At 46.6% G+C, this 26,376-nt stretch overlaps 1 protein-coding gene across 1 annotated transcript in view; it reads right to left on the minus strand.

The window, feature by feature from the left end:
* Positions 1–9,779: 9,779 nt before the first annotated feature.
* The window catches only part of EXOSC7 (exosome component 7), a 28,878-nt gene continuing 12,281 nt past the window's right edge, over positions 9,780–26,376 (minus strand). The window contains exons 4-8 of the mRNA XM_082638985.1: positions 23,977–24,142; positions 18,734–18,804; positions 14,259–14,382; positions 13,047–13,202; positions 9,780–10,029 (exon numbers count right to left, since the gene is read on the minus strand). Of these exons, the coding sequence (XP_082495111.1) occupies positions 9,925–10,029; positions 13,047–13,202; positions 14,259–14,382; positions 18,734–18,804; positions 23,977–24,142 (622 nt within the window). The 3' untranslated portion in view covers positions 9,780–9,924. The remainder of the gene's footprint in view (positions 10,030–13,046; positions 13,203–14,258; positions 14,383–18,733; positions 18,805–23,976; positions 24,143–26,376) is intronic.

Here is a 26,376-nt window from a genome sequence, read left to right on the forward strand (position 1 = left end):
AAAAAAAAAAAAAAAAAAAAAAGCTTGCAAAAGGAGGAAGCCCTTGGGGCCACAGAGCCTCGCTGCCCAGGGAACACCCACCCAGCATCCTGGCCCCGCCTTCTAAAACAGAGTCATTATTTTCTAGGATTCTGAAAAATACATGCTAGTTGTCATAGCTCACATCTGCTGAGCAGTTACCTTGGGCAGGCGCTGGGTCATACTTTTCCCTGGCCTCGTGGAGGCCTCACACCAGCAATATGAAGGAAGTGCTGTCATTTCCCCATTTTACAGTTGAGGAAACTGAGGCTCAGTGAGGTTAAGGGAACCCAAGCTACCCAGCTGTAAGGGGCAGCGCCAGTATTTGACCCCAAGCGGGGTGACTCCAGAATGGTCACACAATGATGTCTCCTTACAGAGTGAGCTGGGGCTGACTGCTGGATTGTCTAGAATGTTTGCTGTGATTCTTTTGTGGTTCTGTCTCTATGCACTTGATGTATCTTTGGTTAAAAATACAAGGGAGTCCTCTCCTTTTCTCACTTTCTGTTTCTCAACTATCCTGTCTGAAGCAGAGGTGACCACGGTGGGAGAGGGGCAGCTATGGTGCCCCAGAGTGGTGTCAGAGATGGAGCGGGGAGAAAAGAATGTCCCCGTGAGGAGCAGCGTGGTGTGGGGTGTCAGGGCGCAGCAGGGTGGAGGGGGGCACCCCCAGGGGAGCAGAGGTCCTACATGGAGTGTTGGAGTCCGAGCGAGGAGAAGAGGTGGTCCGCATGGGAGAGCGGGTGGTGGCAGAGGTGAGAGAGTGGTTACATACAGGGGCACCCATCAAATAAGTACATTTATTAAAGACCATGGGAGCCAGGTTTCTCATTGTCAGAAAAGGGAGGTAGAAATATAGAGAGAAAACTAGAATGAATCCTATGGTGTAGGATTAAAATTGGAGCTATCGGTGTGCAGTTGTGGACTTTGACACCTAAAGAGGAATCTATAAATGTCAGTGGAAATGTGTGCATCAGCCTGCCAGCTGTCTGGGTGGAGCAGAATTGCCTCCAAAGCCTCGAGCACTCCTGGCATCCAAGTGCCACCTTCTATAATAAATACAGCTTTCCACTAAAAGGAACCAGAGCACCTTGGAGAAATGGCTGATTTCAGGGCTGGGGCAGGAAAAGTAGAAAATGAGCCCAGAACAAGTTGTTTTGCCAGAAAGCAAGGAATTGTTTAAAGAAGGATGGGAACGTGCCAGGACACAGAGCCAGCTTGAAGGAGCTTCTTGGGGCCAAAATCAGGGACAGTTTGAACATCAAAATAGTGACAGTAACGGCAAAACAGGAAATCATGAGCATACACAGATATAAATAAATAAGCGAATACACTGGAAGTCTGCTGAGCAATGGGGTATTTTCATCATCTCAGATTACTTGCCCACAAAATACTTATTAATTACAAAGAGGAAAGAGTCACCTCGCAGTGGAGAAGCCTGGAAGATGTAACTTGAATGAAGTGACCAAAGCAAGCATCGTCAGTAATGGGCCAAATGGAGAGCCTTGCAGCACCTGAGCGCCTGATGGGCTGCAGTGAGGAGAATGCGGCGTCACCTCCGTGAGATTCCTGCCAAGGAAACACCACACTAGCCCAACTGAGGGCTTTCTACAAAACTACTGCCCAGCAACTTTCAGAACTGTCCAGGACATGTCTGAGGAACTGTTTCAGACTGAAGGAGATTGCAGGCACAGAGCAACAAACACAACGTGTTTGGACCAGACCCTTCCGCTCTCATGGACGCCCTTGGGACAACTGGAGAAACTTGGTGGGTCTGAGGAGCACGTGGCAGGGATGTACCCCTTGGATGTTACTGTCCAGTTTGGATGGTGTGTTGTGACTATGGAGGAGAGTGGCCTTGTCAGTAGGAAACATGCACTAAAGCACAACCTTTGGGCATCAGGTCGACAACTCACTTGAAAATGGCTCAGGGGAACAATATTCTTTGTACTGTAGTTGCAGATTTTCTGTGAGCTTTAGATTGTTCCAAAAGAAAATGCAGTGCTATGTAATTCAGGCTTTTCTTCCAGGGACTCCGCCTTGCCCCATCTGATTTGGGGAGGGATGTGCCTGCAGCCCAGCCTGGCTGACCTCCCCCTGTGGTCCCCAAGGGCAGGAGCCTGGGGCAGGCAGCAGGCACTCTGTGTGGCCCTTTCTGTCAGGGGCCATCCCTCACATTCTCAAGAGTGGGAGAGGGTTTTATATTCACAGCCGGCCCCTCAGTGGGACGGTTTAGGGCTGAGGATTATGCAACCTAACAGGCAGGGAGCCTTGCTTCCTGGAACTTTGGGTGGGTAGCACATAGCAAGAGAAAATTAAAATTCTTTTTTTCTTTTTAAAACTCCCTTGCTTTTTTTTTTTTTTTTTTCTTTTTTTGCGGTACACGGGCCTCTCACTGCTGTGGCCCCTCCCATTGCGGAGCACAGGCTCCGGACACGCAGGCCCAGCGGCTATGGCCCACGGGCCCAGCCGCTGCGCGGCACGTGGGATCCTCCCGGACCGGGGCACGAACCCGCATTCCCTGCATCGGAAGGTGGACTCCCAACCACTGCGCCACCAGGGAAGCCCTCCATTGCTTTCTTGATTTTCTCACCTCAGCTCTTTGGCAGCAGGGAAATGGGAGGAGTTTGTTTCCAAGTATGAGGCTAGGACAGGCCTGATTATTGAGGCTGTGCCCTGGCTATGCTGGGGAGGAGGTCCCAGAGAAGCTCTACTGTGGCCATTCAGAAACCCGGAACCCCCTGCTCTAGGTGTCATCCCACAGGAGCCACACAGGAGCCAGGCTGTGTCAGGACCCGCCTGGAACTGTTCTTGCCCCGTTGGTCCCTCATTCACTTCACAATTTGCCCAGGCCTGTGTGAGGCCCTGGGAGTGCAATGTGAGGGGCCCTCTGTGCCAGTGGGACTGAGGTGGGCCTCAACAAAGGCAAGTGGCCCACCGTCCCTCAACCTTTGAGATAAAAAGCAGATGAGAAGAGGCCACCTGGTTTAACCACCACTCGATATGGGCTGTCCTTTTCCATTGACCCTGTCAGATGTCTCCATGTGCTTGCTTAAATCCTTCCTGGGATGAGCAGCTCATTACTCTGCAAAGCAGCTGGTTCCATCATTAGACGCTCAGCTCGTTATAAAGTCCGCCTGTGGTGAGGCAGGCAGGCCTCCGAAACATCACCCTGTGGTCCCTGGCGCCGGCCTCTGGAGCAGTCATTTACGAGGCCAGCAAATGTTTGCAACTGGCCTTCCTGTCCCTCTTTGACTGTCTCCTCTCCATGTTCCTTCCCCGCTTCCTCCCAACTTTTCCTCTGAGATATGGTTCCTGGACTTCTTTATCTTCCCAAAATCACCTTTGGATAGAATTCTGCTTGTCACTGTCCTCGCTGTGGTGTGCGTTTTCTCAAGCAGTCTGCCATGGGCAGGGGCCTGTGCCTCCTGTGGTCCGAATGGACACGCTGTTCAGAACCCACCTCTTTGTAGCCACCATGCCTCACTTGCTGCCAGTGTTAATAAGCTTATGGCCATTGAACCCCCGGGTCCTCTTGTGCACCCCCAGCTCTCCCTGGCCAGGTGAGAACCAGCACTGCAGCCACCTCCAGTGGACTCACCAGCAGCCCCGGTGGTCTATGGATTTCATCTTCCCAGCGTAAAAGATCTGGTGGCACCTTCTCGGAGGCCTCTACCAGCCGGTAGGGCAGCAAGTGGGGGTGGTTTCAGCCAGGAGAACGATGCTGGGTTAATGTTCACGAATGACCGACCCTCAAGGAAAAGTCTGTGAGCTAACACACCACCCTCAGGGCCCAGTCTTTTCACATCAGTTTCCCTGCACAAAGAATCATCTTGACAATAAAGCCAGAGGCAGAAAAATCTGAAGAGAGCTCTAAAAGGCACATTTCAGGTTTCAAGCCGTTTTTTTTTTTTTTTTTTTTTTCCTCTCCAAAGCTTTTGGAAGTCTGAGTATATAAACCAAGCTCTGGCCACCCCACCCATGTCAGCCCAAACAACATGAAAACTTCTGGCCCAGCATGGAACCATCCCCCACCCCTACCCTCTCCCTGCACAGATGTTTCCTTTTAGCTCCACTGGCCCTGTATCAGCAGAAATGGAGCCCCGCCTATGGAGCAGAGAATTTCCACACTCTCTTCAAAGGTGAACATCCAGGGTGCACATTCCAAGAATATTGCAAGGGCAGTCTTGGCCCTTAGTCAGAACCAAAGACAAATGGCCTGTTACCATGGTCTCAATGACCGTCATTAGGAAAGTCATTTACTCCTTTCTGAACCCTTTTTGACAACCTTGTCGTTCATTCAACAAGTATTGCCTCTGTCCTTGTGTGCCAGGCCCTGGGGCACACAGTACTGGGGGAGGCAATACCCCACCTAGCCAAGTTCTTGGCACCATGGGGCCACATTCCTTGTTGTTTTGTCCCTAAAGGTCAGCAGTATCCTAGTGGAAAGAGAACCGGGAGTCCTGGATTCTAAGTGGAGCTCAGACACCTGGCACTTGTGTCTTCTGGGGCAAGTTATTCAAGACCCAGATTCCTCTTTCATAAAATAGGGCAATAATCTCTGCCTACACAATGGGATTCTTGTAAGGAGCGTGTGGAGACCCTGTGTGTGAGGCAGCTGGGCCACCTGCAGAGGTGTGGGAGAGGACTGGTGAGAGAAGCTGCACCTCCCTCAGAGATCCATGGCCTCTGGCCACCGCGTTACTCCTTCCACTCCAGGGCTGAGACAGTAAATGACCTGACTTGTAAGTTTGGGAAGAGTAAACTGGGCGTGTGGCCGTTTTGCACTTACCTGATGTCTTCAGCTATAATAGCTCACACAGGAAGAAATAGAAAATCTGATTAGTTTTGTAGGATACTATAGATTTCCATCTGCCTTTTTTAAAAGAAATAAATGTATTTATTTATTTATCTTTAGCTGTGTTGGGTCTTCGTTTCTGTGCGAGGGCTTTCTCTAGTTGTGGCAAGCGGGGGCCATTCTTCATTGCGGTGCGCGGGCCTCTCACTATCGCGGCCTCTCGTGTTGCGGAGCACAGGCTCCAGATGTGCAAGCTCAGTAGTTGTGGTTCACGGGCCCAGTTGCTCCGCGGCATGTGGGATCTTCCCAGACCAGGGCTCGAACCTGCGTCCCCTGCATTGGCAGGCAGATTCTCAACCACTGCGCCACCAGGGAAGCCCTCCATCTGCCTTTTTGACACCTGTCCCTTGACCCCTCCACAAATGGCCTTAAAATTTGAGATATAAACCCAGTTGTGCATTTAGGGATCCTGAAGTTTCCAAATTATCACACTAGCCCTGCATAACCTCACTAGTTAAGTTTTGCTAGTTTCTCTTTTTCCCCCCATGGAACTCCTCATAGAGCCCATGTCCAGAATCTGCAGATGCCCCCAGGGAATGAAATGACTGTGACAGACTGCTCCCTTCTAAAGCTCTCTCCCTTCTCTGGAAATTTTCAGACAAGCTTTTGGTTTCATTGATTTTCTCTCTTGATTTTCAGATTTCAATTTCACTGATATCTATATTGCTCTAATTTTTATTATTTCTTTCCTCTGCTTACTTTGTATTTAATTTGCTCTTCTAGTTTCCTAAGGTGGAAGCTTAGATGATTGATTTTAGATCTTTCTTCTTTTCTAATATATGTATTCAAGGCTATAAATTTCCTTCTAAGCACTGCTTCTGCTACAACCCACAAATTTTGATAAGTTGTGTTTTCATTTTCATTTAGTTCAAAATACGTAATTTCACCTGAGATTTCTTCTTTGACCCAAGTGTTATTTAGAAGTTTGTTGTTTAATCTCCAAGTGTTTTGGGATTATCTGGCTCTCTTTCTGTAATTGATTTCTAGTTTAATTCTTTTGTGTTCTGAGAGCAGATCATTGTGATTTGTTTTATTAAATTTGTTAAGGTGCATTTTAGAGTCCAGAATGTGGTCTATCTTGGTGAATGTTCCATGTGTGTATCCAGCTGTTGATGGACGCAGCAGTCTATAGATGTCCATTATGTCCAGTTGATTGATGGTGTTGCTGAGTCCAAATGTGTCCTTACCAATTCCCTGCCTGCTCCATCTGTCCATTTCTGATAGAGGGGTGTTGACGTCTCCAGCTATGATAGTGGATTCATGTATTTCTTCTTGCTGTTCTATCAGTTTTTACCTCATGTATTTTTATTTTTTAAACATCTTTTTTTCTTGTCTGTGTTGGGTCTTTGTTGCTGTGCGTGGGCTTTCTCTAGTTGTGGCGAGCGGGGGCTACTCTTCATTATGGTGTGTGGGCTTCTCATTGCAGTGGCTTCTTGTTGCAGAGCACGAGCTCTAGGTGCACCTGTGCCTAGTAGTTGCAGCACGCGGGCTCAGTAGTTGTGGCTCCGTGGGCTCAACAGTTGTGGCTCGCAAGCTGTAGAGCGCAGGCTCAGTAGTTGTGGTGCGTGGGCTTAGTTGCTCCACGGCATGTGGGATCTTCCCGGACCAGGGATAGAACCTGTGTCCCCTGCATTGGCAGGCGGATTCTTAACCACTGCACCAGTAGGGAGTCCTACCTCATGTATTTTAATGCTCTGTTGTTAGGCGTATACACATTACAGATTTTTATGTCCTCCTGGATAACTGACCCCTTTATCGTTATGTAATGTTCCTCTTTATTCCTGATAACTTTCCTTGCTCTGAAGTCTCCTCTGTCTGGAATTAATATAGCTGCTCTAGCTTTCTTTTGATTAATGTTACCATGGTTTATCTTTCTTTCTCCATTTATTGATATTTTTAATCTATATGTCTCATATTTAAAGTAAGCTTCATATAGCTATATTAATTTCTCTGGATTTGCCTGTTGGTCTCTCTGATTTGGGGAGCAGTGGTTGCCCTGTGACCTCACTTCTCTTACAGATCTAAGAAGCATTGTTGCTTTTTCAGTTTATTCAGGTCTGGTATCTCCTCATTTACTTCAGGTGCTGGCCAGGTCCAACTTCAGGGGCTATCCTAGCAGTGAATTAGGACAGCTTCAGACCTCCTCGCTAGAACATTAAACCCCCTTTTCAGCCCTGGCCCTGGTCCAACACCCTCAGATCCACTCCCACCTCTACTTCCTTGCTACCTGCCAAGCCAGGTCTTGCAATTGTTTTGATGAGTAATATCTTTCTTCCCATGGCAGGGACTGCATTTCCCTGCTCAGGATGGGCTGTAATCAGACCCTAGTTATGGGTCTGGAGCCAATGAGGGAAGGTGGGGCAGAGGTTGACAAGTATCACCTTTTGAGACATCTGCCTCAGTATGATCCTTGCATGGGAACTGGTATAGTGTTTCTTTTGGGAAATGGCTGCTCTCCTTTAGCTAGGGGTGGAGGCTTCTTCTGCCTGCCTAAAGCGTTCCGGGGAAAATGAGGGACCAAGATCCTGTCTTTATCCCAGGTCAGAATCCCTTTCTTCCTGAGGAAAGCCGTGTCTCTGGCAAAGGAACCTGCCAAGGATGCACCTTCAGGCTCCTTTGCAGCTCTGCCACTCTTGCACAAGCAGTGATACTGACGTGAACGTTATACGTCATGTTTTTACTCTCCTTTGGTTACATGTCCAGAAGTGGAGTTTTCGGTCAGTGGCCATGAAGGTTGTAAGACTTTTAATACGCACTGCCAGGTTATTTCCAAAAAGTTCCGAATAGCACAGATTTATGCTAGACCGGCAGTTATATGAGACCACAGCCTTTATTGAGCAAAGTGCAAACTGCTGTCAGTATTCTAAATCCATGTGTTTTGCAGGCTTGAATTTACACAATTGGAGAGACCAAGGAATCACAGAAACAATAAAACCAATTTGAATATTCTATAACATTTCATTCCTTCTATGCCCACCCTTACCCTCCCCACCCACAAGCTGTTGATTGCCTTTTGGCTGACTTTAGTTTTTCTCCCTGACATTTATTTAATGGCCACTGAAGACAGCTCTGGTTCTGCTGGATGAAGCAGTGGATTTCCCCAGGACAATATTTTTCCAAGTCTCTGCCAGTCTCTGCCTTGTTTTCTCTTATTCTGAGAGCTGCAACCATCAGACAATTCTAAGAAAGCCTCCCCTGGAGAGACCTTGCTCATTTGGTATTTTGTTTCATTTGTGATGCACGCTTCTTCCAGGTGGGGTGGCCTTCAAGGGAAGGTACGGATGGGGTGGTAGACACAGACGCTAACATCTACTTCTTCCCTTCATTTGCACCGTAACTGCTTAGCCAGCAGGCCCAGTTGGGTAGCTGTTGTATAACTGGCCTGGGAAGGCCCCACCTGTCTGTCTCAACTATCTGATGTCTTTAATCATCAAAACTGAAGGTTTCTATACTTTATTCACATTCTAGTTGCGTCAGTGCAGTCCCACTGTTAATGTTCCAGCACGGTCAGTCAGCCAGGGGCAGGGGGAGAGAGACAGGCTGACTGCGGCCTCCCTGGGAGCACTGTCATGGTGCCTGTAAGGACAATCACTGGGAAAAAAATAAAGAAAAAAGAGAACCCAGGCTATTCTCTCAACAGGGCAGCAGCTCCAGGTCCAAGTCTAGGCAGCTGCTTCTCTCCACAGGACATACCTGGCCGTGCCGGGAGGAGGTGCCCACGCCAGGACCTCTGGAGTCAGTCCTTAAGGGCTTCAGCTCGCGTTATGTTCTTTCCATTAGGCAATAACTTCCTAACTCCTTACCCTATTTGTCTAACTGAAATGCAGAGAGTAAATGCCACGGCTGAAATATGCTCTTTCATGAATCAGCTCCTTCCCCAGGGCTCTCTTTAAGATTGATTGGGGAGTTTCAGTTCCCCTGGAGAAAAAATAAAGACTGCTCAACCCATGAATAGACTTAATTCCAACACACTGCACTGTGAGTAGAACACAGGCTTATAGAAAGAGCCTTCTGGTGCCATTGAGAATGGCCTCTCCTTCTGTCCCCAGAGTAGGAAGGTGAGCCGAGTAATCAAATGACAACATCGCTGAAGCAGCCCTCTTAATGCTGATAAAACATGGAAATCTTACAAAACACCAGGGAGTGGCTATAAAACACAAAGCAAGTTCTAAACAAGAGTGATAAGAAAGGTTGGCTAAGGACCAAAGTACATGTTAAGCCCCAGACTCTAGGGGAGCTAGGTTGGGAATCTCTTGGAGGGCAAGAAGCAAGAACTGGGCTTCCCCCAAAACTCGGGAAGGCTCACCAGCCAGGCAGAAGCCCTGGGTCCGTACCTGGAGCTGAGCGCCTCCTCCATCTCCCCGACCAAGAAGCCCCCAAATACACGAGGCGAATTTACATTTTTTTTTTTTTTTTTTTTTGCAGTACGTGGGCCTCTCACTGCTGTGGCCTCTCCCGTTGCGGAGCACAGGCTCCGGACGCGCAGGCCCAGCAGCCATGGCTCACGGGCCCAGCCGCTCCGCGGCATGTGGGATCCTCCCTGACTGGAGCACGAACCTGTGTCCCCTGCATCGGCAGGCGGACTCTCAACCACTGCGCCACCAGGGAAGCCCGAATTTACATTTTTTTGTGTGTGATTCTTATTTTGTAGGCTCTACAGGGGAGAAAGATTGACAATATACATATCATAAACATTTCCTTTGAACCATTTTTCTGCTAGGTCTTGATGTTGTTGTTCTGATCTCCCGTGGTAGGTGGTAAGTCTCCCTGGGGAGGCCTGTGACCAGAGCCCTCACACTGGAGCAGACCTCTGGACTTAGCTGTCATTCACTAGACAAGGGTCAGACTCTCCTAGGGGTCACCGAATGGCATCTTGGCTTACAGCTGAGGAACTCTAGCCATATCAAGCCAGACCAGAAAACAGACTTTAATTTTACATGTACAAATGTTGCCTTAAATTCATAATAGTTAAGAAAAATGTATACAGACTTCAGCTTAAAAGGAAAAGTAGAAAACAAACACGTGGCAGTTGGGGGTTGATGTGCAAATCATCCCAGGAATCCAACTTTCTGTCTCTTGGGCCCCAGGCTTTCCTCCTTGTGTAGAACGCTCTGCAGGGAGGTGTGCAGCACCTTGCCCACACGCTTGCTGGTCTGCAGGACGGAGAAGGGATGGAAAAGGGCACAGGCCCGCTTGTGAGGCACACACACTCTGACCAAGAGAAGCTCCCCGCCAGCTAGCCATTGTAAAGCTGCACGCGTTCCATCTGCCTTACAGGACTTTTATTTAATTAACAAGTCAATATAAAAACAAACCCCAAACCCCAACTACATAGTAGTTGCATTCTGGAAAAACCTCCATTTTGAAAAATGAAAAAAAAAAAAGAAAAGAAGAAGAAGGCAAACCCCAAAGCAGCAAGCAGCAAGCAACAAAGGCTGCCTCAGTCCTTAGCTGCTGCCACTAGAAGCAGCAAAACTGTCAACCCAATCAGGTCTTGGTTACAGCCACTGTGCTGCAGTGAGAAGGCATGGGGAGGCCACAGAGAATCCAAAAATCTGTCTGATGAAGGAACAGATGGTGCTGAGGACCCATGTTAATAAGCAGTTTCTAATTCACCTGCCACCAAAGGAGACCTGCTCAGATAGGACCAAAGTCAATACCTGGATAGAGACTTTGATATTACTGACATGCAGAGATGCTAAAGGCGTGAAATGTTGGAATCAAGACAGGTCAAGAGGTCAGACAACCCACAGATTTCCTACACAGCAGAAAGAAGGGGGCCCTGGCAAAAAAACCCAACTATGCAACAAAAATCTTTCTTTAGGCAACTGCTTTTCCGGCCCATGAATCAGTTTAAGAATACAGTGAACCAACTGCAAGTCTCTTCATCAAGCCTTCCACGTTCCCATAGCAGTTTTAGTTTCACCTGTGCCACTGGTTCCATTCCCAACAATGTCAGGGAGAAAGGCACCCAGGCCTTGACCCCCACCCCAATCCTCCGAGTCATAGGTGGATTCTCCCTAGGGCTGTGTGCCTTCTCCCTTGACCCCTGACTATAACAAGGGATGAGACTCCAAGAATTACTGAAAACTCATATGAAGAGAAGATCTCAGTCTACAGGCTGGGGCGTGATCAGTTCTATGAAATGCAAAGTCAGGGTTAAGGTCCAAAATGACTTTGGAAAGATTTTTATCATGACATTAGGAAAAAGAAAAAGTGTCCAAGTTGATCGAGTAGAGGAACTGATTATTCATGTGAATGAAGGCAGGGAGAGGAGAAGAGGGGATGAGACAGACAGGACACCAGGACTTGAGAAGTCTGAACCTGGACTTGCAGGAAAGAGACTGCAGAGGTTAGGGGTGGCAGCCACACAACAACCTGAGTTTCTAAGCTTTACCACGAGCGGCATCTCCAGAATGCTGCCTTCCCGTGTGAGGCAAATGGTGAGACAGGGCCTCAGGGCCATGGTCCCTCTGAGCAGGGTCTGCAGACCTCATTCCCGAGTCCCAGGGGAGGATGAAGCCCAGCTCACTAGACAGCACTCTGGTTCTCCCACCAATCCACGGCTGACCTGGTTTATGAGGTTAAAGTAGCTCTTGGCTGGAGGCACACAGTCCAGGTTTGAATCCTAGCTCCCGCATTTACAAGCTGTGAAGCCTGTAGGCAAGTTCCTTATTCTCTACGTGCCTTAATTCCTCGTCTATAAAAATAAGGGTAACAACAGTTTCCTCACAGGGTTGTTGATGAGTAAATGACACGATACTATTTAAAGCACTAAAAACAGGGTCTGACACGTAGTAAGCACACAATAAACGTTAACTATTATTTATTGTTTTTGTTGTTGTTTAGATACTGCAATTCTCATCAAACTCTCCTGGGCGGGGGATGAGGGGGGAGTGCCTTCGAAAACAAGATTTGAGAGCCACTCATCTAGAGGCCTCTGGTAGAACTTATTATAAAGCTTTTTAAGAGCTTTTGTTTAAGAAGAACCCTTGTTGCCATGCACAGTTGGAGACACCTGAACTCGGTGCTTAATGGGGCACAGAGTAGGAGCTGACACTTACTGCAAACTGATGACACGTCAGACGCTCTGACACGTGCTTCCCCTCCACTCAGCCTGCCCACCCCTCACAACACCCGCAGCAGCAGGCACGACTACCGTTGTTATCCCCATTTGCAGATGAGGGAACTGTGGCCCAGAGCCCACATTTGCAACCCGGGCAGTCTGTCTTCAGAGCATGTGCTTGGGCCCTCAACACTATACACAAGGCCAATTTTTTGCTTTCAAGTAAGATGACAAAAATAAAAACAGACATTAAGTGCTTAGTGAGTAGTCACTATTTCTAGAAATGAAAGAAGAGTACAGATGATCTCTGGGCATGTGTTGTGAGGCAGTGGTTAACTAAAGCAAAAAACTGGGGCTGGCTAACTCTGTTCCTGGCAATTCAGTCAGTCAGTCAGTCAGTCAGTCAGTCTCGAAGTCCTCAAAGACTTCTGGAAAGTCAAGCTGGACATGAGGCAAGGAAGGTCTGGAAAGACACAGGTCAGCGTGACCTGGTCCCTGCCGCAGAGGGGCTTCCAGGCCAATGTGGGGGACAGACCTGTCGACCAATCAGTACAGAGCAGCTGGAAAGCACCCTAGTGGTGCTGCCAGGCCTGAGGAGACCTGAGGGGAGCAATCCTCCACTCGAGAAGATCTCCCACCTTTCCTATTCATCTCCACTTAAACACTTCCAGACCCACGAAGAATGCGGAGATGGCCATCCTTCAGCCCCCTGGCTCCACCTCTGCTCACTCCCTTCAAGGGACAGGAAGCAGTCAGCCAGGATTTCAATTCCCTCATCAAATCACAGAAACTTGGGACTTTGGAGTTACAAATGACTCTTCACATTATCAGTCCAATATTCTCATTCAGAAATGTGGAACTGAGGATGAGAGAGGGAAAGGATAAAAGACTCTTCTGAGCAGGTCGCTACTTCCTGGTCCAGAGCCCTCACCGCCACCACCCTCAGCTAGCTCAGCGACGTCTGGCTCATACCAGCTGCTCTCCAAGCCCCGAGCCTGGGGTGAAGGGGCTCAATGGGGAGAATTCCCACAGCATGACCAAGGGGGCAGGAAGCAGCCAGCACTCCCAGCCAGGTCCAAGCACCTGCCTCAGAACCAGTCTCACCTCCATCATCTCGAAGACGCTCTCTGGGTCCAGGCTGCCCTTTCCCACTTTCCTCATGCATGTCACAACTCCCTTGCTGGTCACGGACACCAGCAAGCTGGCCAAGGAGCAGGCCTCCTCCTGAAGAGTAGCATCCACCACGTGCCGATAGCCAATCTGCAAAGTCAGGCAGCAGTGCACGTGCGTGGGCAACACACATCCCAGATCCCCACTTTTGAGAGCCTCGTGGAGGGTATATCTACACCAGCAAAGAACCTGTATCTCCCATTTGGGTCTTATTTTAGTTTCTGCTCATATGGAAAATATTTGAAGTACCGTTCGATCACTGTATCACAGGCTACTGTGTAACCAGTGTAACAGAAGCATGAAATGGAAATATGGGGTAGGGGGAAGGGTGGTTGGAATTATAATTCAGAGACCTTCCAAGTCAGAGGCCAACCAGGGGGTTTCTAACAGGCCCCTGGAAGTTTCACTGATGACAAAGATGAATCAAGAGGGCCCATGCTAAGGGACATGTTCAAGAATGAGTCAAGGGCAGGTGGCTCCAGTCATCCCAATGCTTCACCAGAGCCTGGGTGAAGCGATTCTGGTGGAATTAAACCTGACCAGTTCAGTCTGATTTTTATATAACGAATCCTGCATGGAATCAGCGACAATCTCAGCCAAAGCAGGCCTCTTTGCACAGCCTTGGGAGGTGCCAGTTACACATCAGCATCAGCCAGGTGTTATGCTCCACAGGCCTCAGTGCTAATGTAAAAACCACACTTGATGTATTAGACACCCAGGCCCTGCTCCAACCCCCTTATTTCATAGATGTGGACATTAGGGCCACAGAGGGGACAGTGTCGACCTTTCAACCACCCTTTTACTACTCAAGCAGCGTAGACACCATAGAGTTGAGAGAATTAAAGGAAATATGCATTCAGGGTGTTTTGGTGAAATGCCTGGTAGGTAGGAGCTTAGCAAACTTTGGCTACTGTTACTATGAACCCACTCGTGTGCTCCTGGGACCACAGCCATTATCTTCCAGTTGAAAAGAAAGAGCTGCTCGTGGTAGTGGTCTCTAATATAACAAAATTATTCGATTTGGGTTAAGACTACTTCTATATGGGTTGTGAAACTATAACTTCTCAATCTATTAGGTAACCTTAACGGGTTGGGGTTGAAGGAGATCCACAGGGAAGACAAAAACCATGAGATATAAGCTCATACTTTGCACAGGGTGACGATACAGGGGACATTCTCCACACTTAGCTGGATGCAGTCATAGGGGTCGTCAGACAGTTCAATGTCCTTCAAGCCCTCTTCATCTTCCAGAACACGAACTCTTGGTATCCTAGAAGCAGAAGCACAATTAAAATTCCCACTAAGTGAAAGGAAGGATGATAACTTCTTTTTCTTGAGTTGGAATCCCTGTGCCTCACAAGATGAAGTCATGCTATGCCTGAGCTCCCTGTCAGCCCTGCCAAAAGTGTACAGGTGACACTGAGTGCAGTGAGGGAAGGAGGTCTTTTGAAAAAGGATGCTAGGAGGGACTTCCCTGGCGGTCCAGTAGTTAAGACTCTGCGCTTCCACTGCAGGGGACCCGGATTCGATCCCTGGTCAGGGAACTAAGATCCCGCATGCCAGAAAAAACAAAAAAAATGATGCTGGGGAGAGGGAAAGGGAGAGGGGCTAGAAAGAGGTAGGGGATTAAGAGGCATGAACTACTATGAATGAAATAAATATGGTACAAGGATATATTGTACCACACAGGAAATATAGCCAATATTTTATAATAACTTTAAATGGAGTATAACATATAAAAATACTGAATCACTATGTTGTACACCTGAAACTACCATAATACTGTAAATGAATGATACCTCAATAAAAAAATAAATTTAAAAAATAAAATGTAAAATGATGCTTAGTCAACCAGATATCCAGAAATGAATCCCGATCCCTACCTCTCACCATACACATACCAAATGGACTGCAGATGTAAAGGTGAAAGATAAAACAATAAAGCTTTTATAAGAAAAACTAAGAACATTTTCATGACCTTGGAGTAGACAAAGATTTATTGAATAGGACAGAAAGTACTCACTGTAAAGGGGAGAAAAAAATAACAGATTCAATTATATTATAATTGAATACACACACACACACAAGGCACATCTTGGAGATACTGCAGGTTTGGTTCCAGACTACTGCAATAAAGTGAGTCACACAAATTTTTTGCATATAAAGTTATGTTTACACTATAGTGCAGTCTACTAAGTGTTCAATAGCATTTTATCTAACAAACAAAACAAACAAAAAGACAATGCACACACCTTAATATAAAAAGACTCTATTACTAAAAAATGATAACCATCATCTGAGCCTTCTGCAAGTCGTAGTCATTTTGCAATGGTAACATCAAAGATTACTGATCAGAGATCACCATAACAAATATATGAATAATGAAAAAGTCCAAAATATTGCAAGAATTATCAAAATATGACACAGAGACATGAAGTGAGAAAATGCTGCTGGGAAAATGGCACTGATAGACTTGCTCAACGTAGCGTTGTCACAAACCTTCAATTTGTAAAAAACACAGTATCTGCTAAGCACAATAAAGTGAAGTGCAGTAAAACAAGATATGCCTCTGTGTGTGTGTATAATATATATTAAGATTATGAACTTCTGTTTGTCAAAAGGCATTATTTGGGGAATTCCCTGGTGCTCCAATGGCTAAGACTTCATGCTCCCAGTGCAGGGGGTCGGGATCAAGTCCTGGTCAGGGAACTAGATCCCACATGCCACAACTAAGAGTTCACATGCTGCAACTAAAAATTCCGCATGCCGCAACGAAGATCCCGTGTGCTGCAACTAAGACCCGACACAGCCTAAATAATTAATTAATTAATTAATTAAAAGGCATTATTTGGAAACTAAAAGATAATCCAGAGTGGAGAAAATATTTCTCTGTGTGTGTGTGTGTGTATATAAACTAACATATTACATAAAGAATTCCTACCAAACATAAGAGAAAGTCACACGACCCAACAGAAAAATGGGCAAAAGACTTCAACAGGAACTTCATGAAAGAGGCTATTCACATAGCCAATAAACATACTGGCTATGTTTATTGCCAGAAAGGTGCTCAACTTAAATATTCATCAGGGAAGTGCAAAATAAAACTAAAATGTGATACCAAGATATACCCACCAGAACGGCTAATATTAAACACACAAAAAGAAATCCAAGGGCTGGCAAAGATGTAGAGCAACTCAGACTCTATACACTGCTAATGGGAGTATCATTTGGTAAAAGCACTTTGGAAAACTGTTTTGCATTATCTACTAACACTATTTGCAATAGCTCAAAACCGGAAACTACTCAGATCCATCAACAGAAGAATGGATAAATAAACTGTGGCATATTCACACAGTGGAACACCCTACAGCAAAAAGCAAACTATGACTACAGGCCACAATACAGATGTCTCAAAACATAATGCTCAGTGAACGAGGCTGACATAAAAGAGAAAACACTGCGTGATTCCATTTATATCAAGCACAAACCAATCTATTGTTTTAGGACTGTGGTTATCCTCCGTGGCTATAGCGACTTGCATGGGGGTACAGGGTGGGAGGGCTTCTGGGGGGCTGGTAGTGTTCTGTTTCTTGAGCTGGGTGCTAAAACTATATTTAAGCCATAAAGTCAGTTCATTCCAGTGTGGGGTGGAGCCAGGAAGGAAGAGGTGGTCCAGCCAGCTACTGTTATAGAAACAGTGTTGGTGCTTTTCCCTGTGCCTCTAACAAAAGCCCCTTATGATTCAGCCTGCTGGCCACCCCTACACAAGCCAACGTCCAGAGCAAAGGAGTTTCAGCCAGAGAATGTCCACAAGGACTAAGGAGTCCTGCCAGGGTCTGCCCTGGATGAAGTCTCCATGTCAGGGGCCCCCAGGGTGTAAGTACTAAGTAATATCCTATTTGAACAAATCAGGTAACCAGTTTGAATTTTGATATGGTAAAAAATAAGCGTGCACACACACAGACACAGACACAGACACACACACACACACACACACCCCTTCCCAACCCTCTGGCCACAATATGGTTCAGCAGAAGGGCTAGAGGATACTGTCGAGAGGATGGCCTCTACCCTTCTAAAAGGCCCTGGCTGTACAAAAGGTCTCTCCATACGCTAGAGGGACCCAGTGCCTTGCCAAGTCCCCATCCCTTGCTGCCCGCAGGGCTGTTCTTGTTCTGGGAATGAGACTTGCAGCTATGGCCATGACAGGTGTCCTCCCCATCCTGAGCAGCTGGGTTTACCATCCTGATGTACAGTTTGCCCAACACCTCCCCCACAGCCAAACAGCCTCATCTGGTTCTACTCTCCCTTTTTGCCCTGGTGCCCATGGAAACCAGCTGGCAGACAGGAAGTAATTTCTGAGGCTTGAGGTACAACAGATGGTGGCTTCCTTTCTTCTCTAATGGAGCCCAAGCCCAGGCTGCTGCTGATGGCATCTGGTACTCGAGCCCTCAAAGTGGCCACAAGTGCCAGGCCCACCCTTGACTAGTGTCAGCCAGGAGTCTAGTGGCACAGCTAGGGTTAAGGGACTCTATAGCGTTCATTCTCAGCAAATATTCCATCCTGCAATTTCTGACCTACATTTATTTAACTTTGTTTTTGTTTGTTTTGTTTTAAATTGTGCAAGTAGTCTAAATTCACCACAGAAAAACTATAAAATACAGATAAATTTTAAATCACCCATGATATGAGCACTGGAAAATAACCACAATGACCATCTGGGGATATATATATTTACAGACATACTAAATATGCTGCTGTGTAGATTTCAATCCCCTATGTTGGGACATTCAGGTTGTTTCCAACTTCTCATCACTACAAAGAAGCTGTGATAAACATCTTCGAAAAATATCTTTGCTCACTTATCCAATTAATTCCTTAGGCTATATCCCTAGAAGTTTTAATCCTCATTTTCAAGTACCCCAGGACCCCCCATTACCATAATGTAAGCTCTCTCATGGAATGAACACCCTCCTCCACATATTTATTTTCAAATGCTGCAAACTTTCCTCAAAGAACCTTGCGCATAGAGAAGGAAAAGGCTGTATCATCAAACAGTCAGAGGGAATGTCAACTCCAAGAAAGCTTAGTGCCATGTCCTCTGCTACACAGCCTGTCTGGGAAGCTGAAGCACAGTGGCATCATCATTTCCTGCTCTTAACTTCAACCAAACAGCAGGCTGCTACCCTGCTTTGAGAACATTCACGTGTCCAATCAAGGAGTATGTGTCAGGCACTGTTTATGGTGCTGGGGAGACAGCAGGGTACAAAACAGGCAAAACCCCTGTCTCCATGGAGCTTTATCTAGTGACAGTATTTGGACAACTGACTGTGTCTCTGGTTTCTAGTCTTTTTGCTGCTCTGTAGTTTTCTAATATTTTTCTATATGGTACATGTTTACTTATGAAAATAATCATCCAAAAAAATAAATACAGAAATATATTTAGTTATAACTTATAAAACCTGTTTTCTGATGCTTAAAATTAAATACCACCATTGTCAATGCTGAAACCCCTTGTTATCTTCTCCTACGAGCTTCAGTAGTAGTGCCCTCAGTGGTCCATCACAGGTGTCTGCTCAGGTTCTCCAGGGGCCCAGGGGGCTGTTTCCAGGAGGGCGTACCTTGTATTGAAGAGCGCAGCCTTTACAGCAATGGAGATGGCATCAAACAAATTTCCACCACATTCCAGCAGCTAAGGGAGACAGGGAGTGAGGGGGAGAAGAAGAAGGTAGCATCATTTGTCACTTTAAGTATTATCCCAAGTAAAGGACACTGGTTCCTGAGAAGTGCCAACCAAGTGTTTACAAAGACAAGAACGCGTGGCTGCTCTCCTGGCTCGCTGACACACACTGGCCCTTCACCCTAACCGCATGCGCTGCCTTGTTGCCCTGGCTGTGGTACCACCACTCAGAGGCCTCAGCCTGTGGTGCAGCTCCTCAGCCAGTCAGGCCTGCACTGAAGGAGGAACTCATCACCTGCGTTTTGCCCCAGGTAACTCTCAGTTGCACTTGGCAAGTGTTACTCTCATCTCTGCTAACATATGCCTGGCCTCCAAACAAGTAAAAAATGGTGCCACTGATGCTGCCACCAGGGCCGTGTTGACTAGTGCAGTTCCTACTGCACGTAATTACCAATGTACATCTGATGCTCAAACACCTAACACTCCCTGTTCTATAGTAAGCATAGCAACAACTAAGGTCTTTCACACATTTTTGCCCATGAGCGAAAGTGTAGACCGTACTCATGCGCTCATTCAATGGGGAGGGTTACAGCACATTATTAAGAGGAAGGCAACACATCCTTCTTCCTTATTTTAAAGAAGCCTTGGCCTGAGTTATGGAATAAAGCCAACAGGAAGAGAGGAGAGGAAGTCACATGTAGAAAGAAAAGTTGTGTACTTCCGTGTGTGTTTGTTTAGAGTCTATCTCCTCTTCATCTGAACTGTCAACTCGTGAGGCTGGACCCTGTTGGTTTTGTTCATTCCTTTATCTTCAGAGCCCAGGAGGAAGGGCTGCTGGGAAGGAGGAGACTGGTGATTATTTATGGAAGACAGGCAGGCCCTAAACCCAGGCCTTCCAAACTCTACTAAGAATCAACAATCACACCTGGCATGTCTCACGCACTTCATTCATACCCAGTGCAAACTCTAATTCCCATCTTTAAGCTTTCTGGGCAAACCTCCGGTGCAGACACCATCTCTCCTACAGCCTGGAATAATTACTGCTTATTAGAATATGATCCCCCAGCCTGTATTACCAACTGGCTTGTAACTGCATCTTGTTTGTCTAGCAACTGGACTAGCTCTCCTGTACCCTGGTTCAAGTACAGACTACAGCATGGCCCCCACCTCTGGCTAGACTCTTGCGCCAGACAGTCTGGTTTGATTCCTATCTTTGCTGGGTAACTGAATAACCCGGGGTGGGACCTAACATCTCTGCGCCTCATGGAGGGTGAAAGCCACACTATCTCCCAGAAGTGTTGAACAACTTAGTATCTGTAAAGCCCTTAGAAGTGTGTCTGGCACACAGTAGGCATCAGCTAAGTGTTTTAAGATAAATACTAATTTGCTCTTTCATCTTCCCATTGTTGTCCTCACAGACTGTCTGAGTGCATCTGCATGTTCTCCATCTTCACTGTTGACAGCCCAGGTTCCTAACCCTGGCTATGCAGGGTCAGGGAGCTTATTAATAATGCAGGGTGAGGCCCTGGAAGCTGCTTTTTACTCCGGGTCCTAGGTGGTCCTGGTGACTGGCCAGGGGTGAAGACCACCGTTTTATACTCTGCTGCCCACAGTATCTGCTTTATGCAAGGAAAGTGCTAGATAAATGCTGATGTCTGCTCTAGCAGCTGTGAGGCCTCCAAGCTGGAGAGGACTTGGAGAGCACCTCAGCCAACCCTTCCCTGACGGGTGGGCTCAGGGGCCTGACGGCCAGTCAGAGCCCTTTCTACTGTCCTGCACCACGTCCCGTTAAGGCCGGACACAAACATTGGTTTTCAACATTCTGGCTTATCACCAAAAGATGAAATCGAGAGGGCAGAATGCTGAACCCTAAGTATCTGCTGAGGGGCCCCCGAAGGGCAGGCACCCAACTCCAGGCCTCAGCTTGCCTGCCTGGCTCCTCACAGGGTACCGCACGACAAGGAACCCAGGCCGGGCAGCGTGTGTCTGACACTCTTCTCGGCCACTTGCTGGCCAGGTGTCCTCCGAGCTTCGGTTTCCCCCTCAGTGAAGCAAAGCCATGCTTCTCTATAGGGTGGCCATGAGGACTAAATGAGATCACATCCCTACATCCCTGGCACATAAGAGGTGCTCAGAGACCCTACCTTCCTCTCTTGCTGCCAAGCAGGCCCAGCCTAGCTAGAATCTTTCTGCTAAACACAGTGGCACAGCCAAAAAGCAGAGGGAGAGTGGGGGGGATGTGGAGACCCAAAGCAGCCTGACTGGGCTGTCTGAACAGGCCTACTCGAGCTAGGAGGAAACGGGGAGGTGCCAAACAACTAGTGTTACAGAAAGACTGGACTGTGGTCCCAGAGAGGTCATAGGTGTCCACCTTCGCTGAGGAGAAAACCCCTCCTGTAACAGGTGGGGCAGGAGCAGAGCTGGGGAAGGGGAAGGAAGACACACTTGGTCACAGATGCACCTCCCGTCAGATGCACAAATACTACAATGGCTCTTTTAGGGGAACAGGACATCTTATTCTGTTAGCCTCTGAGGATGAGGGCCTTCTTTTCATAAGGTACACCTCCAAACCACACTGCTAGGAAGTACAGCATACCAAGTAGAAAACCTGCCTCCCCACAAAGATCCTGCTCCTCCTGGGTTTCCCCCCACTGTCCTCTCAGACACCCGTGTTGAGCACCTCCTGGCCCCACACACAGCCACTGCCGGGTGCTGCAGTGGCTCCTCCACTCCACCTTCCCTCCCATGCCCAGTGCCACAGACCACATGTGGGTCTCATCACCACTCCTGGGAACCCTCGCAAGACAAGCCTTGTGACCCACCTCCCCACCAAAGGTCGCCTGTACATCAGTGCAATGAAGTCCAAAGCTATCCCACTTGGGGTAAAAAGTATACCATTAAAGACTGTGAAGAGCAAAGATGAATGAAGTTTCCATGATGGTAAATTTCTACTCTCATAAAATAATGCAATTGGGGAAAAAACCAATACTGGAAACAGGTGGATCATCTGAGTATAATAGGTTTCAAGTAATTGTGCCTGCAGTAAAAGTATGAAAGCATGGAAGGCTGCCCAGTGAATATTTGTTTGAAAGATGGGCTTTGCCTGAGGACTACCCAGACCAGTCGGTAAAAATAAATCACAGGAGATTCATCTTTTGCAATCCCAGTGATAGGACTGGATTTCCACCATCTTGCTTCAAACATGGACTCAATGTATTCAATGTATTTTTAGATGTAGGACAAAAACTTACTCCAAACAAAAGCCTATCTCCTACCTCACATGCATGAAGTACGTTCCCACCAAGACTGAAAGCAATTATGTGAATGACAGAAAGTAATCTACTTCATTAATAATGTAATTTTTAAAATGCTTTTCTAATTCATTAAAAACTTTTCTGAAGATGACAGCATTTCAAAAGCTCACATCTTCTTCCAAAATAAGTAAAACCTTTAAAAAAAATATTAGAGAAGAAATCCAAATGCAAAAAGTCTTAAAAAGAAAGGCCTGGGACTTCCCTGGCAGTTCAGTGGCTAAGACTCTGCCTTCCACTGCAGGGGGCGTGGGTTCAATCCCTGGCCAGGGAACTAAGGTCCCACCTGCTGCAGGGTGTGGCCAAAAATTTAAAAAAAAAAAAAAGAAAGAAAGAAAAGAAAGAAAGGGCCGCAGGTGACCAAGACACAATGCACCCGAGACACTCCTGCTCACCGTATATCCCTGCTCATGGAAGAAGCATGCTGGTTCTAAGCTGAGATAACGTCCCTACGATGTTCACCAGTTTTTCAAGAGCCTGCACTGAGAGAACAGGCTTCTTGCCTGAATCAAAAGAGCATCAGGCCCCCTCACCGGGCCAGCCTCCTACCAAACCACAAGTGTGCAGGGCTGCACCTCCCTGGGCAGCTATGAAGCCTGACTCTTATCGGTAATGACTGTAGGCTGCCAGTTCCCGCCTCCTCAAAACCAGGTCGTGTAAAACTACCTGCTTGGTAGGAATCAAACTACAAATACATCCCGCTTACCAGAGATGAGAAAAAGCAAATGGACTTGTAATTTCATTATTTTTACCCATTAGCATCGGCATTCAGAACAGCCCTAACCTGCTAGACAATGGTAAGCACTGCTCTCTTTTGGTTAGCTGTGCCCACCTATTATCAAATTAATTTAAAAGTATCCAGAAAGCCCTGCCTTGTTTCATGCAGGGCCGACAATTAGAGACAGCTGGGCTGTTCCTTGCATGAAGTTCAGTATCAGTCCACAAGATGGGCTTTATCTTCAGATTCATTCAAGAACCTGTTTGGTCACTGGCTTAGCCCTTCCACTTCAATATGAAGTGGAAAATGTAGCCACTGATCTCAAGGTTCATAAAATTAAATGAAAAGGAATAAAATAGACCCAACAAGAGCCTGTACATGAACAAGAGACTGGCAAAATTAATCACAGCTGTAAGAAAAGTTACTACCAAGTGCCAAAAACTGGGCAGACGAGTATTTGGGAGGGAAGCACCAGGAAGGAAATGGAGGGCTAGACTAGAAAGACTCCTGCAGGCGCAGACTCTGGAGGAGGGAGGAGGCAGGGCCTCAGGGGCCTCACTGGGGAAATGAGGGACTCAGAGTAGCTGGGCTACAGGGTGTTTTCAAGGGAGGATGGCTTGGTGAGGTCACGAGCCAGCTCTGGCACTAAACAGACCTGGCTTTGAGGCCTAGTACTGCTACTCACAAGCTGAGATCTCCTGGGCTAGTTACTTGACCTCTCTGTGTCTTAGTTCCCTCACTTATACATGGGGAAAACAAGTGCCTACTCACAAAACATTTGTACGGGTTACATGAAAATGCATGTAAAGAGCTCATCATCTTTCCATTATCCTTCTTGTCTAAACTCTGCCCATCAACTCTGTTTGGCACCATCTAGAGAGCATCTCTTGTTTTCTTCTCCCCTGACAGCCTCTGTGGATAACTTTAGGTGCTACCATGATATGACTGTAACTTTACTGTAAGATGGCATTATACGTGCACTACTATGTTGTATTTAATTTAAAAATTATTATAGGAGACCAATCTTTTCCCAACGAACCTCACCCTGGAAATTGAAAGCATCCAACTGAAGACGGAAAAAGCAGTGGGAGGAAAGTAGGCCAACTGGTTTCCAACAAGGGTAGAGTGTGGCCAGTACAGCAATGTGATACTTACCAGCACATCCACGTAGAGAATCCAGCAGTGCTCCCGAGGACTAATGCACAGGGACTTCAGGTCGACGCTGCTCTTGTTGTTAAATATCCGGTAGAGGGTGTTAGCAATCTCTGTGCCAAGGTCATCACCTCCCCGACCTTCAAATTCAGGGGTAGCGTTGGCTGAACTATATAGAAGGGCAACAGAAAAGGGGTGAGTCTTGTCGAATGCAAAGAGCAAAAGGCTTTGTTCCAGTTTCCCTGGGGGATGCTGGAAGAACCAGCACTATGAGGAAAGTCACTGAAATGAGGAAAGGATACATCTGACACTTTTCCAGCCTCCAGACACACGCAATAAGCCAGGCCAGGACCATGTCCTGGATGTGTCAGTGTGTGTGGTGGGAGTTCCCACTGATTTCTACAGAAGCCATATTTATCCAAAGAGAAACAAGAACGCTGGTGAGATGAACCTCAGCCAGTAATAATGAACACTCGTATCTTGAGGGTATAATAAAGACTCTTCTCTGGCAGGCCCAGAGAGGCCTAGAGAATCAGTCCGGCCTACAGAGGGGTTAAATTATATACCCCATCCCTAGATGATGATATGATATTCTCAAAGCAAAAACCACAATGTAGGTACAATAACTTTCCTGGAATGATTTAGAAGATATATATATAACAGTATGCCAGAGTTATGTCATTAACTTTAGATGATCATGGTACTGAAAAGCAGGAAAATAAGACTGTTGGCTGATTTAAATATTAGGTTCTCTCTTTTACTTTATTTTTCTAGAGAAAACTTTTTCCTTTTTAGCCTCTTTAATTTTATGCCAAATCACCTCAACAAAGAATGAACAAGCATCGACATTTGCCACCCTAAGCACTACTCAAAGTGTTTAACAGGAAATTTTTGAGGGTTCTGGCTTAATGAAAACAAATCCTTAATACACTTGTGAGATATATAAACATTCCAGTAATCATTTTATTGTAATAAATAAGGCCTAGAAAGATAAGAAATCAGTTGTTTCAGGATGGTCTCTACAAAATCACATATTGAAGCTTTCTGGTCCCCGTCCATCTGTCCATCCACTCATCCACCTGGAAGGTCCCGGGCCCTGTGCTAAGCACTGGAGACCTAGAGACTGAGCAAGGCAAATGCAGACCCGAAGTCAGCAATTCCAATTGCTGGGGGAAGTCACACGATAGTGGGCAAACAGGAGGAGTGGGGCGTCAAGAGGGATGTCAACCAGTGTTGAGGGTTATAGGAGGCCTTGAACCTGAAGATGAGTAGAAGCTGGTCAGACCATAGACACGCAGGGGGATTCCAGGCAAAGCAAAACCTATGTGAAGGCCCAAGGCTGTACCAACCCCATTTGTGTAATGCTGAAAGAAACCTCACCTAATATATTTAAGTGTCCCTTTTGTCTGGTCCATTCTAATACAGATGTAAGACGAATCCTAAAACAATGAGAGTGTATCATTGTATAATAACTTTGCTACTTTCATAGTCTTCCCTTACTACCACGAGCCAGCAGAACCCCAATTTAAAACCCCTATGAGAAACTTCATTACTGTCATAGCAACCTCACTGCCTCTGCCAGACTCGGGCACTAAGCCATGAAAAGAAGCTCATTTATGGTAAAATAATCAAGTCACTAGAGACCAAGTTGATTATTTTGCATGGCTAGCAAAAGACAACCTGTTTCTAATTTAAACGCTAAGCCATTAATATTAAGTCCCATCTTTTAAGTGTTTAAAAACGCATCTAAATAGATCACTGTGTAAACAAATCCAGGCAGAGATGCTTATGCTTAAAATGTTGACCTTTCCCTGATTACAGTGGGCCACATCCCCAGTAACTTAATTACTGGGGATTGACGCACTAAGGCTTTTTACAGCCCGAAGGGATGGTTTAAGAACTTCCCAGGACAATCGGCTAAATAATTTACCTACCAAACCACCCCCCATTGGTTTTTTTTGACATTGGGCTGGTTTAAAGTGGAAAATTTTCCCATTTTAAAAGGTTTTTCTTTTTTTTCCTTTTTAAAATACAGGTTAACTCTTTCAGCATAGCTGGTGGCCAGAGAAAGGATGCTCATGAGACTACGGAAAGCTCCTGCTCTGGACTCTCCCTGAATGTGTAATTCAGCATGCTTGGCTTGTAGCCTAACATTAGTCAGGTTAGTGCTCCTTGGGTCTGTCTTATGCCTCAAGGTAATGAATGGGTGCTCTGGTCTTGGGACTTACTACTAGACCACAAATGTTGGAGTCAACAAATGCAGACCAAGGGAGTCCTAAATAAAAAGCTTCTCTATTAAGTGCCAAGCAAAAAAAGAGAGCGAGAGAATGCAGGCTGGTAATCCTAGACTCCTGTTCGCAGGCATCACAATATTTTCTTTCAGTAGAGGAATATATACTTGGG

This window comes from Mesoplodon mirus (assembly GCF_964341445.2).
Source record: "Mesoplodon mirus genome assembly, chromosome: 12".
Taxonomy (NCBI): Eukaryota; Metazoa; Chordata; class Mammalia; order Artiodactyla; family Ziphiidae; genus Mesoplodon; species Mesoplodon mirus.